This window comes from Callithrix jacchus, chromosome 22, assembly GCF_049354715.1.
Source record: "Callithrix jacchus isolate 240 chromosome 22, calJac240_pri, whole genome shotgun sequence".
Classification (NCBI taxonomy): Eukaryota; Metazoa; Chordata; class Mammalia; order Primates; family Cebidae; genus Callithrix; species Callithrix jacchus.
This window is the reverse complement of record NC_133523.1, coordinates 47,603,068-47,618,946: the sequence shown is the minus strand read 5'-3', so window position 1 is coordinate 47,618,946 and position 15,879 is coordinate 47,603,068. Positions and strand designations below refer to the sequence as shown.

At 51.3% G+C, this 15,879-nt stretch overlaps 2 protein-coding genes across 3 annotated transcripts in view; one reads left to right on the top strand and one right to left on the bottom strand.

Annotated features, from left to right (window-relative positions):
• LAIR2 (leukocyte associated immunoglobulin like receptor 2) overlaps nt 1-10,628 on the bottom strand; it is a 26,527-nt gene extending 15,899 nt beyond the window's left edge. The window contains exons 1-2 of one of the 2 annotated variants that reach the window (XM_017967593.4): nt 10,412-10,628; nt 5,984-6,194 (exon numbers count right to left, since the gene is read on the bottom strand). In XM_017967593.4, the coding sequence (XP_017823082.2) occupies nt 5,984-6,113 (130 nt within the window). In that variant the 5' untranslated portion in view covers nt 6,114-6,194; nt 10,412-10,628. Of the gene's footprint in view, nt 1-4,373; nt 4,496-5,983; nt 6,195-10,411 lie in introns of those variants that run through there. The other variant, XM_078360876.1, reaches the window with a different exon arrangement.
• CDC42EP5 (CDC42 effector protein 5) lies at nt 8,814-15,879 on the top strand. Its single transcript, XM_002762478.6, has 3 exons — nt 8,814-9,017; nt 9,687-9,829; nt 15,353-15,879. Exon 3 carries the CDS (start codon nt 15,353-15,355, stop codon nt 15,812-15,814), a length of 462 nt encoding a protein of 153 aa, XP_002762524.1. The 5' UTR covers nt 8,814-9,017; nt 9,687-9,829; the 3' UTR covers nt 15,815-15,879.

Genomic DNA, 15,879 nt, shown 5'->3' with positions numbered 1-15,879 from the left:
ATGTCAAGGATTTCATCAAGTGAACAAAACAGGAATAAACCATGTATATAGACATCAAATTACATTTGCATATTTACACGCATTTATGGAAATAGAGATTTGTAGGAAAATATTAACCAAGATGTTTGTAGCAAATAATATTAGGTAATGGAGGGGTTAAATAGCTCATTTTTAGGTGTTTTTATTTCAATTTTTAAATTTAGTACGTGTTAGCCTCATAACTGGAAAAAATAAAATTATTTATACGTCAGGGGAAAAAATAAAATGAAATAAAAGTGCCACCTCCAAGGAGCTGAGAGGAACAGGCCAGGTACTAAGGTCTCTTTCCTGTGACTGACACCTCCTCATTGTCCCTCCCGAGTTTCTCTCCTTTGAGGTGAGGACCGGCCCAGCATCTCTGGCACAGCGCCTGCAGGTAACAATGCTGCCTTGGGCCCTTACAGATTTGCTGAGAAGATAGATCTTATGTTAAGTGTACTTTTCAGCATAAATTGATATGTGATAACATAAATATTATTAAATACTAACAAATAGGCCAGGCGCAGTGGCTCACACCTGTAATCAAAGCACTTTGGGAGGCCAAGGTAGGCTGATCATTTAAGGTCAGGAGGTTTTTTTTGTTTTGTTTTTTTTGTTTGTTTGTTTGTTTTTTTGAGACAGAGTTTTCACTCTCCTTACCCAGGCTGGAGTGCAATGGCGCGATCTCAGCTCACCGCAACCTCCGCCTCCTGGGTTCAGGCAATTCTCCTGCCTCAGCCTCCCGAGTAGCTGGGATTCCAGGCACGCACCACCATGCCCAGCTAATTTTTTGTATTTTTAGTAGAGACGGGGTTTCACCATGTTGACCAGGATGGTCTCGATCTCCTGACCTTGTGATCCACCTGCCTCGACCTCCCAAAGTTCTGGGATTACAGGCTTGAGCCACCGCGCCCAGCCAGAGGTCAGGAGTTTGAGACCAGCGTGGTCAATTTGGTGAAACCACCCCCTCCCCCGTCTCTACTAAAGATATAAAAAATTAGCTGGGCATGGTGGCATGTGCCTGTAATCCCAGCTACTTGGGAGGCTGAGGCAGGAGAATCACTTGAACCTGGGAGGCAGAGGTTGCAGTGAGCCCAGATTGTGCCACTGAACTCCAGCCTGGACAACAGAGTGAGACTCCGCCTAAAAAAAAAAAAAAAAAAAACACTTTTGAGTTGTGACTTTATTTCTTCTTGTTTTCTTATTTTTGATGGAGTTCATTCGAATGTTTCCACACTTGCCATTCGGGGATATTGGGACAGAATGACACAGCCACAGGCCAGCCACCACGACCATGATTCCTTTCCCAAGAATGAGGAAGGTTGTGGCCAATGACGTTGTTTCATATTATGCTACTGCTTTGCAAGGTGATACTGTTGTTAATTTTATTTCTTACATTTATTATTTTGGATACTACTGTGAATGTACTAACTGTCTCCCCATTTAGGTATGGATGGATGTATTATTCTGAGATGGAGTCTTGCTCTGTCACCCAGGCTGCAGTGCAGTGGCACGATCTCTCCTTCAGATTTCCTGCCTTAGTCTCATGGCTCTGTTGTTATTGTTGGATGCAAGTTTTATTGTTTATTTTATTTACCTTTTAGCAGCATTATTCAGCTGCGGTTGATATCCTAAAACACCATCTCCCTCAATGTACACAGTTAGATGAATTTGGACATATGCAATAACCCCTTACAGGACATTCTCCTGCATGCGTTGTTGTGGTTTTTTTTTTTCGCTTCTCACAGGCAAGTATTTAAGGCATTTCCGTCTCCGAGCTACACATGGAGAAATAGAGGCTCACAGAGGAGGAAGGTTGGGTCCAGGTCACCTGTCCCTGTTCCTCCAGGCTGCGGAGCAGAGACCACCCACCTTGGGGCTGCAAGAGTTTGACACGTGTCTTGGGCGCCCCCTGTGGCCGAAGTGGAGAAACTCCCTGCTTAGTTAATTTCTTTTCCATCTGGCATTCAATTTTCTCATTCAGTATTTGTTGGTCCTCTCCTGTGTGCCAGACACTTCCAGGCTCTCGAGGCCCGTCAGTTTACAAAACAAGCCTCCCTTCCATCCAGGAGCTTATATTCTTGCAGAAGGAGACAGGCAAAAACCCATGGGCATAAGCACAGTCACAGCCTACTAGAAGGTGAAACTGATTTGGATAAATGAGGAAGCGCAGAGGCTGTCCAAGGGGTCTGGAGGGCACAAAGGCCAGCGTGGGGAGCAGTGTGGTGGGTGGAGACTGAGGGGCGGGGACTGGGAAATGGCCACGATTGAGTGAGCTGGGAGGTCACACAAATATACACAAATGACCCCAAGTAGAACACCCCTTCACTGAGGATTCTTTTTCCCCAACTTACTCTAGAAAGCTGAGCTGCCTCTCTCAACAGGGAAGGCTTATCCCATTAGACTTCAAACATCCTCAGCAATTCCCTGCCCACTTCTTTCCAGGAGACCACCCACCTGAGTGCGACAAGGGTTTGACACGTGTCTTGGGCGCCCTCTTGTGGCCGCGGTGGAGAAACTCCCCGCGGATCAGGATTCCTCCATCCTGATCTAGACCGACACCCAGTGACCCTTAAAAACCTGTCCAGGCCGGGCGCGGTGGCTCACGCCTGTAATCCCAGCACTTTGGGAGGCCGAGGCGGGTGGATCACGAGGTCAAGAGATCGAGACCATCCTGGTCAACATGGTGAAACCTCCTCTCTACTAAACATACAAAAAATTAGCTGGGCATGGTGGCGCGTGCCTGTAATCCCAGCTACTCAGGACGCTGAGGCAGGAGAATTGCCTGAACCCAGGAGGCGGAGATTGCAGTGAGCCGAGATCGTGCCATTGCACTCCAGCCTGGGTAACAAGAGCGAAATTCCGTCTCAAAAAAAAAAAAACAAAAAACCCTGTCCTGGACGCCTCGCAGTGCTCTTCACATTCACAGTTTGTGACAGGATGACCCCAGAGCTGAGCAGTGCACAACCTACACGGTTGAGAAATGCTGAGTGTATGAGGGACTATATTGTTTGCTGAGAAGAACGATAGCAAGGAAAACCTAGCCGCCCCCCCCCCCCCCCCCCCCCCCCCGCCAAGTGGAAAACTGCTTGGGGCATTCCAAAGTAGCAAAACATAGATTTATATCATGCACCGGTGAAAACAATTCTTTAAGCAGGGCTATGTGACCTGCCCCTGTGGCTCCCTCGTGGAGAGTACTTTCTGCCTTGTCCTTGATCAGTGGTAAGCAGGCACCAGCTGCCTGCCTAGTTTATCTTGGGTCTATGAGAAAACACAGAACACCTGTTTGCTAATGATCATCACCTGTTCACAGAGAACAACTGCATGGGTCAGAGTCCCTCAAGGCCCTCAGCCCAGGCTACTGTCAGCCCTGAGGCTCTCAGCTGGGAAGGCTCTTGGCCTCGGAGAATCCCACTTTGCTGTTCTATCTGGGTGTCTGCTTCTTAATGCCTTCAGCGCCGCCTGGGTGGGGGTTTGTATGGCGGAGCTGCACTTGGTACTACACAGCTGGACACGATGGGGCTGCCACCGTTCCTCTGTGCTCCCACTGCGCTGTGCGCTGACCCTGTCATTTCACTGGGTGGGTCACTGTCAGCTTGTCTCCTCTCCTCTCAATATCCTGTAAGCTTTTTAAGGATAAAATACGATGAGTGTTCCATCCATGTCACCGGTACTCAGAAGAGGGGCCGAAACGTTTGAAAGGGAAATATGAGGCCCGGCGCGGTGGCTCACGCCTGTAATCCCAGCACTTTAGGAGGCCGAAGCGGGTGGATCACGAGGTCAAAAGATCGAGACCATCCTGGTCAACATGGTGAAACCCCGTCTCTACCAAAAATACAAAATTTAGGGCCGGGCGCGGTGGCTCACACCTGTAATCCCAGCTACTCGGAAGGCCGAGGCAGGAGAATTGCCTGAACCCAGAAGGCGGAGGCTGCAGTGAGCCAGACCACGCCTTTGCACTTCAGTCTGGGTAACAACAGCAAAACTCCGTCTCAAAAAAAAAAGTTGGCGGGGTGAATATTAGAGACCCCTCAATAGCAGGAGACCTAAGAGAATAAATTGCCTGGGTAGCTGTGATTAGATTTCTCTAAGAGTTTGAATAATGACAGAAAGGTTGTAGGAACTGGCGTATAAGTATGTAGGGTCGCTGGCAGTGTGTAGAGTCACTGAAATCAGCTAAGGAATCCTGGAGCAGTCTCAGGAGCCAGCTGGGCACAGTGGCTCAGGTCTGTAATCCCAGCACTTTAGGAGGCTGAGGCGGGCGGACTGCTCAAGTCCACGAGCTCAAGACCAGCATGGGCAACATGGCAAAACCCCACCTCTACAAAAAATTAGCTGGGTTTGGTGGCACACACCTGTAGTTCCAACTACACAGGAGGCTGAGGCGGGAGAACTGCTTGAACCCGGGAGGCAGAGGTTGCGGTGAGCTGAGATCACAGCTCTGCACTCCAGCCTGGGTGATAAAGCAAGATTCTGTCTAAAAAAGAAAAAAAGTAGGGAATGTGACCAGATGAACCAAAACACCAAATACTTTTCTTTGGCCTTTCCTGTCCTTCCAGATACCTTCTCTCTTTCTCTTTCCCTTCACAGAGGTCCCCCTGGGTTATCTGCTGACCTCTCCGCCCTTCCTGGCCTCCTCTCTCTCTCTGGCCATCTCCTCTGCAATCTGGCCTCCCCTGCACAGCCACCTGGGTCCGCTCTCACCCAGGCCCCCAGTGAACTGCGGATTCTAAGTCCAGTTGATCTCTCTCTCTCTCTCTCTCTCTCTCTCTCTGTCTCTCTCTCTCCCCCTCCCCCGCTCCCCCCTCCTTTTCCTTTCTTTCTTTCTTTCTTAAAACACACTTGGCCTGCTTTTGAGACCACAAGGAAGGGGACAGTGCATCTCCCAGTCCAGGCTCCTGGGACCCATCTCGCTTTTCCTCCCTCTTTGCTTTCCCAGACTGCTGCTGCCAGGATGTCACCCAGAGCTCCTGTCCCTTTTATCTCTCCATTGTTGCTGTTCTCAGCCGCTTTCTCCCCGACCTCTGCCCTTCCCACTGTGCCATCCAGAATCAGCCACATAATTGGTAGGATCCATTGCAAATGAGGACATAGGGTCCCTTCTTCAAAACGTTAAGGAATTTCAAATTGGTGACAGCTGAACATTAAAAGAAGTGTGGTGCCAGGCGCGGTGGCTCACGCCTGTTATCCCAACACTTTGGAAGACCAAGGCGGATCATCTGAGGTCAGGAGTTCAAGACCAGCCTGGCCAACATGGTGAAACCCCATCTCTACTAAAAATACAAAAATTAGCTGGACATGGTGGCACGTGCCTATAATCGCGGCTACTCAGGAGATTGAGGCAGGAGGATCGCTTGAACCTGGGAGGCAGAAGTTGTACTGAGCTGAGATCTCACCATTAGCACTCCAGCCTGGGTGACACAGACTCCATCTCAAAAACAAAAACGCTGGGCGCAGTGGCTCACGCCTGCAATCCCAGCACTTTGGGAGGCCGAGGCAGACGGATCACCGGAGGTCAGGAGTTCGAGACCAGCCTGGTCAACATGGTGAAACCCCCAACTCTACTAAAAAAAACACAAAAATAGCTGGGTGTGGTGGCGCACGCCTGTAGTCCCAGCTACTGGGGAGGCTGACGCAGGAGAATCACTTGAACCTGGGAGTCGGAGGTTGCAGTGAGCTGATATTGCATCACTGCACTCCAGCCTGGGCAACAGAGCGAGACTCGATCTCAAAAAGAAAAAATAAGAAAGAAAAAAGAAAAGTGTGGGCTCTTCCGAGCATGGGGCACTGGACAACCCATGAAGCTGGCCCTGCTTTGGCCCCAACCACCCTCTCTAAGGGGTACTGTGGCAGGCAGAATACCCCCACCCAACCCCCGCCCCTGAAACATGTCCATGGACAAATCTCTGGGACCCGTGAATGTGTTACAGAACTCTGCAGGTGCGGTTACGATTAGGAATCTTACATAGGGGAGATGATGCTGGCACGAGGGTCGCTTGCATGTGTCCCCTCGGCTGGGCTCTAAGCTGAGTTATTCCATCCAACTCCCGTCGGGTGCTGTGGCACACTCTGGAGATGTGGGGAACATCTGCCATCCACGCGCTCTCAATGAAGATCAGCCTTGTCACATTGGGGGCTCATCCAAGCCGTTCATTAAGTGCAAAACAGAGGTTTCCCTGAGGAAGAAGAAATTCTGACTCCAGATTGCGGCCCTGGCCCCGCCTCAGTTTCCCTCCAACCCTGTGGGTTCCAGGCTCGCACAATTCAATTTGTGAAACAGATCTCTTACACACATTTCTTTTTTCTTTTTTTTTTTTTTTGAGACTGAGTCGTGCTCTGTGGTCCAGGCTAGAATGCAGTGGCCTGATCTCAGCTCACCATAACCTCTGCCTCCTGCATTCAAGCGATTCTCCTGCCTCAGTCTCCTGAGTAGCTGGGACTATGGGCGCCCACCACTACACGTGGCTGTTTTTGTATTTTTTTTTTTTTTTAGTACAGTTGGGGTTTCACCATGTTGACCAGGCTGGTCTTGAGCTCCTGACCTCAGGTGATCTTGCCCGCCTCAGTCTCCCAAAATGCTAGGATTACAGGCATGAGCCACTGCGCCTGGCCATTATATATGTCTTAACGCATGTAAATAACGTGTGATGTAGCACGGGCACGTGCTTCACACGATGAACCGCCTTACATGAAGGAAGCCAGAGACGTAGGGCTGTGTGACGTATGTATGATTCCATTCACCCAGTGTCGGGAACAGGCAATCCACAGAACCAGAAAACAGGGGAGTGGTTTCCAGGGCTGCAGAGAGCGGGCCATGGCCAGCAACTGCTGAATGTGGTTTTCTTTTGGGGTGATGAAAATGTTTGGGAACTTGATGGGGTGATGGCTGCATAACTGCCAATGTACCAATTAGGTACGTCCCACTGGGAATGTACTAAATGTCACTGAACCTTAAGGTGGTTAATTTTATGTCATGTGAATTTTACGTCAATGAAAAAATGCATAATAAAAGTCTGTTATATATAAATATATATTATAAATAGTATCTATATATTATATAAAATATTGTATATAAATATATATTATAATTACATATAAATATATATTATAAATATTATATATTATAATTACATATAAAGACATTATAAATATCTATATATTATATTAAATATTGTATATAAATACATATAATTACATATAAATATATATTATAAATATTATATATTATAATTACATATAAAGACATATTATAAATATCTATATATTATATTAAAATATTGTATATAAATATATATTATATAAATATTGTATATAAATATATATTATAACTACATATAAGTACATATTATAAATATTATATATTATATATAAGTATTGTATATAAATATATATTATAAATATTATCTATATATTATATTAAATATTGTATATAAATACATATAATTACATATAAATATATATTATAAATATTATATATATGAATATGTATATTTGATTACTGAGTTTCTGGTGACCACTGCCCGCTCCCCCCTTAAATTTTGCGGTGGGTGCTGAGTCCCAGCCTTCTTCAGCCCATGCCCTGCAGGGACTCCAGAGGGAACTCTAACACCTGGACCTCTCCGTGCCATTCCTCTGAGGTTCCCCCACACCTGTGGGACAAAGTGAGGCTCCCAGTGGCTTTCAAGCCGGCTTCTCCAGGCAAATCAAACTACCCCAGCATGTGAGAGAGCCCCACCTGGCTTCCCCACCCTGCTCCAATATCCATCCTCCTCTCCTGGGCTCCATAAACTCCCACTCCCCCTTCAAGACCCAGCTCAAGGGTGCTTCCTAGTTATCAAAAATCGACTATCCTCTCACCAGTGCTACAACCCCAACCCCAGCTAGGGGTAAAACCACTGACATAGCCTCCCACATGGGCTTCCCCTTTCTCTCACTGAGCGGCCTCCTACCTGGGCTTCCCTCTCTCTCTCCCTCTGACCCTGATCCAGCCTCCCACCTGGGCCTCCACCTCCCTCCCACTGACCCAGCCTCCCACCTGGGCCTCTACCTCCCTCCCACTGACCCAGCCTCCCACCTGGGCCTCCACCTCCCTCCCACTGAGCCAGCCTCCCACCTGGGCCTCCACCTCCCTCCCACTGACCCAGCCTCCCACCTGGGCCTCTACCTCCCTCCCACTGACCCAGCCTCCCACCTGGGCCTCCACCTCCCTCCCACTGAGCCAGCCTCCCACCTGGGCCTCTACCTCCCTCCCACTGACCCAGCCTCCCACCTGGGCCTCTACCTCCCTCCCACTGAGCCAGCCTCCCACCTGGGCCTCCCCCTCCCTCCCATGGAGCTGCATCCTGCCTTGGGACCCTGCTGTCCCCATGTCAGGCCCCACCCACACTGGCCTGCAGGAATTGTCCTAACACCCAAACCCCAATCTCTTGTCACCAGTGGACACGGGTGCTTAAATGAGATATGACCTTTCTATGATGGAGTGGCTGCAGGCAGGGAAGTTCATCTGGGGGACCCGCAGCAAAGCCAGAGCTGCCCCTCAGACACCCTCCAACCTCTTCATCCACTCTCAGCTTTCAGTCTGACCTTCTCCCTCCTCTCTCTCTCTCTCTCTCTCTCTCTCTGTCTCACATACAGCTGCAATCTGGAAGAAATTACTCTTCTAAACAGCCAGACTTCCCCAGTTTCAGGAAATTCCAAGCTGGGCAGGGGAGGGGCCAGGCTGGGGGCGCGCCCGGTCCAGCCCCACCCCCTCTGCCCGTTCCCCTGCACACTCAGTCCGGCCTCCTGCTGCCTCCACATTCAGCCCGGAGGGGCCTTAGCGTCTCCACCACGGCTTTCTAGTCCTTTAAATCCTAGAGGCAAACTTTTGGGGGATAAGAAAGGCTGGGAGGGGCCTGTGCCAAAACCCTCTCTGCATGGGGACTGGGTGGTGATTCCGCTTCTGCCTGGGCTCCCACCATGGCCCCGGAGAGGGGCTAACACTTTAGCTCTCGGTGCAGGTAAAGGAGGCCTATGCCAGCGCTTTCCAGGGGTGGGGCCTGAACTCCAGGGTCCGAGGGAGGAGGGGCTGGGGCCTGGACTCCTGGGTCCGAGGGAGGAGGGGCTGGGGCCTGGACTCCTGGGGCCTGGACTCCTGGGTCCGAGGGAGGAGGACTAGGGCCTGGACTCCTGGGTCCGAGGGAGGAGGACTGGGGCCTGGACTCCTGGGTCTGAGGGAGGAGGGGCTGGGGTCTGGACTCCTGGGTCTGAGGGAGGAGGGACTGGGGTCTGGACTCCTGGGTCTGAGGGAGGAGGGGCTGGGGGCCTGGACTCCTGGGTCTGAGGGAGGAGGGGCTGGGGTCTAGACTCCTGGGTCTGAGGGAGGAGGGGCTGTGGTCTGGACTCCTGGGTCTTAGGGAGGAGGGACTCGGGGGGGTCTGGACTCCTGGGTCTGAGGGAGGAGGGGCTGATGTCTGGACTCCTGGGTCTGAGGGAGGAGGCGCTGGGCCTGGACCCCTGGATCTGAGGGAGGAGGAGCTGAGGGCCCCTGACTTTCGGGCCTGGGTGGGATTAAGAGAGCTAAGCGCTCGGACGCCTGGGCCCTGCGGGCGAAGGAGGCGGTGGCTGTGCGGACCGGGTGCCTGGCTCCCGGATTCCCTCCGGGATCCGCATGACACTTTCTTTGCCAGGTGAGATCCCGCCCCGAGGAACAAGGAAGGAGGCGCGGGCCGGGGATTAGGAGGCGGAGGCGGACTCGGAGCCGCGGAACCAGGGTCCGGGCTGGAGCCGGAGTCGTGAGCACGCGCCTGGCCCGCTCTGGGAGGACCGCGAGGTGAGGCGCGGCGGGGGACCGGGGTCCCGGGTCCGGCCGGGAGGGAAGACGGGCAGAAACCCCCGAGACGCGGCCGCTCGATTCCCCGCCGCAGCCACGTGGCCTTAGGGAGCGCGCGGTGAAGCCCACGCGGCGCAGCGGGTCTCCCCATCTGGGGTCCCCGGACCCCGCCTCGCCCCACCCGCCTCCCCGCCGCTCCCACGGGTCTGAGAACCAGTCGGGCCGGATCTGGAGCGGGTTGTTATTTCCCTCCTGGCGGGGCTGGGGCTGAGCGGGGACAGAGGTGAGCCCGCGGTGCCCCCCCACCCTGCGGCTGCAGCCGGGGCCCTGCCGAGCCGGAAAGAGCGGGGTGGGTGGAGGCGCGGGGAGGGCGCGCGGCCCGGGCCGCCCGGGGCTCCACGCTGCGCCCCCCTTTCTGCCTGTTTCACTTGGGTCACAAACAACAGCCCCTCTGTCCCGAGCCCTGGCCGCGTGAGGGACTTTTTCCAAGCATGACCTCATTGCCTTAAGCACTGCGCAGCGGAGGGAGGCCGGAGGCTTCTGCTTTTGAGGACTCGGGCTGGCAGAAGGAGAGTGACTTACCCAGGGTCTCTGAGCGAGGGCGCAGAGGTGGCATTCCAAAACCGTGTCCAACTCGAAAAGACCCTGGCCTTTATAGCAAATCCAAACGTTATGATTTTATTTTCCGTGGGGTGGCATGCGCATCGCCTCCTGTGGGGAGCCGCAGTCCATCTGGATTCCAAACCTGGCCCCCAACACTTGCTGTTGTGTGACCCAGGGCAAGTTCCTCAATCTCTCCACGTCTCAGCAGTCACGCCTCTGTAAGATGGGGTTGTCCTGAAGATTACATAAATTCTTTCATATGTGGGGAGGCACTTAGGTTGGAGCCTGGCCCGGGATAAGCAATTGGGAAATAAAATTTCAGCGCCCTGAGTATAATCTTTCTTTCTTTCCTTCTTTCTTTCCTTTCTTTCCTTCTTTCTTTCCTTTCTTTCCTTCCTTTCTTCCTTCTTCTTTCTTTTCCTTCCTTTCTTCTTTCTTTTTCTCCCTCCTCTCCTTCCCTCCCTCCTTTCCTTTCATTCCTTTCCTCCTTTCTCCCTGTCTGTCTCCGTTTCTCTCTCTCTCTCTCTCTCTCTCTCTCTCTCTCTTTCTCTCTCTCTCTCTCTCTCTCTTCTCTCTCTCTCTCTCTCTCTCTCTCTCTCTCTCTTCTGTTCTGGAGACAGGGTCTCACTCTGTTGGCCAGGCTGAAGTGTATGTAGTAGGGTGATCACAGCTCACTGCAGCCTCAAACTCCTGGGCTCGAGGCATCTTCCCTCTTCAGCCTCCTTCAGCTGGACTGCAGGTGCATGACATGGCACCTAGCGAATTTTTTATTTTTATTTTTGTAGAGGAGACATCTCACTTTGTTGCCCAGGCTGGTCTTGAACTCCTGGGCTCAAGCAATCCTTCTGTCTCAGCCTCCCAAAGAGCTGGGATTACAGGTGTGAGCCACGGGGGCACCCAGCCACAAACAGGAATTACAACCCGTTTTTTAAGGAGTAAACTGAGCTTTAGGTTGGGGAGCCAGTTTGGGATCCGGCAGAAGGAAATGGCAAAACCTGAGCCCAGATGTGTTTGATGTCAGGAACCAAGACCTTCACGTGTGTTGCCAGGTGCTGCGAAGTGGTGGTGACTGATAGGGCAATGGCAGAGGGGTGCCCGATGCATGCTGGAAGCAGGGTCTGAGCGGAAGCAGGAGCTGAGAGCTGGCCAGGAGTCAAGAGGTCAAAGAGAGTGCAGGGAGCCCGCTCTGGACTCTGGAGTCCCCCGGAGCTGGCTTTGTGATGTGGCCAGTCATGTCCTTTCTCTGATCATGCGTTTCCTCTGTGGAACATGGGGAGAACGGTCCATTGAGCATGTGTTAACTGAACGTTCACTGTGTGCTGGGCACTGTGCTAAGTCTTTCACTAGCATCATTCCACCAATTCTTGCAAAAGGACCATGAAGTATTGTATTACCATCGTGCCACTTTCAGGATAAGGAAAGGGGGTCAGAAAGGTCAAGTAAGTTGCTCAAAGCCACACAGCAATCGGCACGGCCAGATTCAAAGCTGGGCAGCGGGCTTTCTGAATTCTACCTTCTCACCTCTAACTCACTGCAAAGCAAGTGCTGAGATAATAGTCTCTGTTAGCAGCTAGAGAGGATTTTTTTTTTTTTCAACTGTGGATCCGGAAGATACATTAATGAGCTGAGTTCAACATTTAAAAATAAAATAGATTACAACAGAAAATATCAGAGTGTCTACCACCTTGTAAGACAAGTCTTGGCTGGGTGTGGTGGCGCACACCTGTAATCTCGGCACTTTGGGAGGCCAAGGCAGGCAGATTGCTTGAGCTCAGGAGTTTGAGACCAGCCCAGGCAACATGGCAAAACCCTGTCTCTACCAAAAAACAAACAAACAAACAAACAAAATAACACTACACGGTGGTGTGAACCTGTGGTCCCAGCTATTCAGGAGGCTGAGGTGGGAGGATCACTTGAGTCCGGGAGGCGGAGATTGCAGCGAGCCAAGATCTCTCACCACGGCACTCCAGCCTGGGCAACAGAGCGAGACCTTGTCTCAAAGCAAAACAAGTCTTGTGTCATAAAATTTTTGTTTCCATTATGGGGAAGAAGGGAGTGGAGATTGTGTGCTAGGTAACAACGAAAATATATTTATTCATCCAGGTTGAGGTCAGAGAAATCTGATAAACCCTGCAGAGGCAGTAAATCAAAACTGGTTTCCCCATGGAAATAAATGTAAAGCGCGTGTGTGTGTGCGTGTGTGTGTGTGTGTGCGCGCAAGGCAGTCTTCAGAATATAGCCTTCTACAATTGTTTTAAATCCCTTTGGCTTTCATTTTCCTCCATATTATCACCAGTACTTCCCAGGTGCCTGTTACTATGAAAACAATGTCACCTGCTTTGCCTTTCTCGTAGCGTTCCAGCCAACCTAATTTTTGTTCCACAGTTCTCGCTAGGGAAATATTTCCCACCAACACTAGCATGACCGATTGCTTAGCACTATTACAAGCACAGTTTTCTTTGAACTTTTCTATGTATCCTGAAAGGAAGGTAATGTTATTTTATTTGTCTTACAGATAGAAAAATAGGGAGATAAAGTAATTTATTCCACTCATACAGCTGGCAAAGGGTGCGGCTGCAGTTGCAATAGGTTTTTATTATTGTAACAGTGACTGTTAAAACAAAAGTACAAGGTCACCAAAGTCCCTCCCAGAAGTTCCACACAAAATACCCAAAGTCCAGGATATGGGCAGAGGCAGGCTGCTTTTCTATTTAATATTGAATTTGGGCCAGTGTGGTGACTCATGCCTCTAATCCCAACACTTTGGGAGGCAAGGCAGGCGGGTCACCTGAAATCATGACTTTGAGACCGGCCTGGCCAACATAGTGAAACCCCATCTCTATTAAAAATACAAAAATTTGCTGGGCGTGGCAGCACATGGCTGAGGCAGGAGAATCACTTGAACCCCAGCCTGGGCAACATAATGAGACTGCATCTCAAAAGAAAAAAAAATGAATTTGGTGCAGCTGTGGGCAATAAAGCACCTAGTTTACAATGCAGATGCTGCCAGCTTTACATTTATGCAATTTTTCCCATTTTTTAACATAGGGGACTTTTTTTTTTTTTTTCGAGATGAAGTCATGCTCCATCACCCAGGCTGGAGTGCAGTGGCACGATCTCAGCTCACTGCAACCTCTGCCTCCCAAGTTCAAGTGATTCTCCTGCCTCAGTCCCCCAAGTAGCTGGGATTACAGGCATGCACCACCATGACCAGCTAATTTTGTATTTTTGTAGGAGAGACAGGGTTTCACCATGTTAGTCAGGCTGGTCTCAAAGTCCTGACCTCAGGTGATCTGCCCGCTTAGGCCTCCCAAAGTGCTGGGATTACAGGTGTGAGCCACCACACGCAGCTAGGGAATTTGTATTATTATTATTTTAGAAAATAGAAGACATCATATTGTTAGGTTGTAGTCTTTGAAGATCAAGTAGAGTTGCCCCTTGGTAGCTGTGATGAGAGCGGTTCTGGGTCCCCCATGGATACCAAAATCTGCAGATGTTTAAGTCTCTTATATAAAATGGCCTAGTATTTGCATATAACCCATGTACATCCTCTCCTACTCTTTAAATCATCTCTAGATTACTTATAATGCATAATACAATGTAAATGCTTTGCAAATAATCGTTATATTGTTTGAAACTCGTACTTGTTCCTTATTACTGTATTTTTTCCCCAAAACTTTTGATCAGCAGTTGCAGAACCCACAGGTACCAAGGACTGTAATTCAAATCATAAAATGCACCCTAGGCAAAGCCCGCCGGGGCCTCTTCCTCGTGTATGTGGTGGGCTCTAGGCCTCTTCCTCGTGTATGTGGCGGGCTCTAGGCAGGATCTGCTTTGCTTAATGGACAAAGTCAGCCCTGACTTCAGGAAAAGAGCCTGGGAATTTCCATCTTTGACAAGCTGGAGTTTTTTTTTTGTTTTTTTTTTTTTTTCTTTTTTTTTAAATCATAGTCCAATCAGAGCAAAAGGAAGTTTCACACCCGGGAGAAACCAGTCTAATAACTTTTTTTTTTTTCCTTCTTTTTATTGAGACAGGGTTTCAGTCCTGTAGCCCAGGCTGGAGTGCAGTGGCACGATCTCGGCTCCCTACAACCTCCGTTTCCAGGGTTCAAGCGATTCTCCTACTTTAGCTGGGATTATAGGTGTGCGCCACCACGTCCAGCTAATTTTTGCATTTTTTATAGAGATGGGCTTTTGCCATGTTGCTCAGTCTGGTCTCAAACTCCTGGCCTCAAGTGATCCGCTCGCCTCGGCCTCCCAAAGTGCTGGGATTACTGGCATGAGCCACTGGCCAACAAGCTGGAGTTTTCTATCCGTCAAGTCTGGGAAGCACTCTGAAGGGTTTGTGAAATAGTTTGTTACTTGGCCTCTAGGAAGGCTCAAGTATTGGCTCTTAGGAGGATCGGCATAGTGTGGTGTTTTCATGGGGATTCTGGAGTCAGGTTAGGCAAACCTCTATCCGAATGTGAGCTCAGCAGCTGTGCCCATGGGACCTCCTGGAGTCTCTCATGTTCCCCTATCTGTAAAATTGGAGGCTGGACGAGGTGGCTCACATCTGTAATCCCAGCACTTTGGGAGGCCAAGGCAGGCAGATCACGAGGTCAAGAGATGGAGGCCATCCTGGCCAGCAAGGTGAAATCCCGTCTCTACTAAACATACAAAGATTAGTCAGGCATGGTGCTGCATGCTTGTAATTCCAGCTACTCAGGAGGCTGAGGCAGAAGAATCGCTTGAACCCGGGAGGCGGAGGTTGCAGTGAGCTGAGATCGCGCCACTGCAGCCTGTCTCAAAAAAAAAGAAAAACAAAAAAACCGGGAACCATCCCCCATCGTCCTACTCTCACCCAGAGCGTCCTTTGAGCAGCCGCGCAGCTGCGAGCCCCTGGCCGGGGCCGCGCTGACCCTCCCGTGCCCCTCGCAGATGCCCGTGCTGAAGCAGCTGGGCCCCGCGCAGCCCAAGAAGCGGCCGGATCGCGGCGCCCTGTCCATCTCCGCGCCGCTCGGCGACTTCCGGCACACGCTGCACGTGGGGCGCGGCGGCGACGCCTTCGGGGACACCTCGTTCCTGAGCCGCCACGGCGGCGGGCCGCCCCCCGAGCCACGAGCGCCCCCTGCGGGAGCCCCGCGCTCCCCGCCGCCGCCCGCCGTCCCGCAGCCCGCCGCGCCTGCCTTCCGCACGCCCGCGCCGGCCGACCCTCTGCTGTCCTTCCACCTGGATCTGGGGCCCTCCATGCTGGACGCGGTGCTAGGCGTCATGGACGCAGAGCGCCCGGACGCGGCTGCCACCAAGCCCGACGCGGAACCCCGCTCCGGGACTCAGCCCGCCAAGGCCCGCTGCCGCCCCAACGCGGACCGGGAGCTGGACGACGTCATCGGCCTCTAGGCTCCCCCCTTCCCCTCCCTTCCCGCGCTGCACCCCACTTCTGTATACATAAACGGCCAACTGTG

What these genes read in the sequence shown, in the direction of transcription:
- CDC42EP5 (XM_002762478.6), top strand. Translation starts at nt 15,353, where the DNA reads ATGCCCGTGCTGAAGCAGCTGGGCCCCGCGCAGCCCAAGAAGCGGCCG.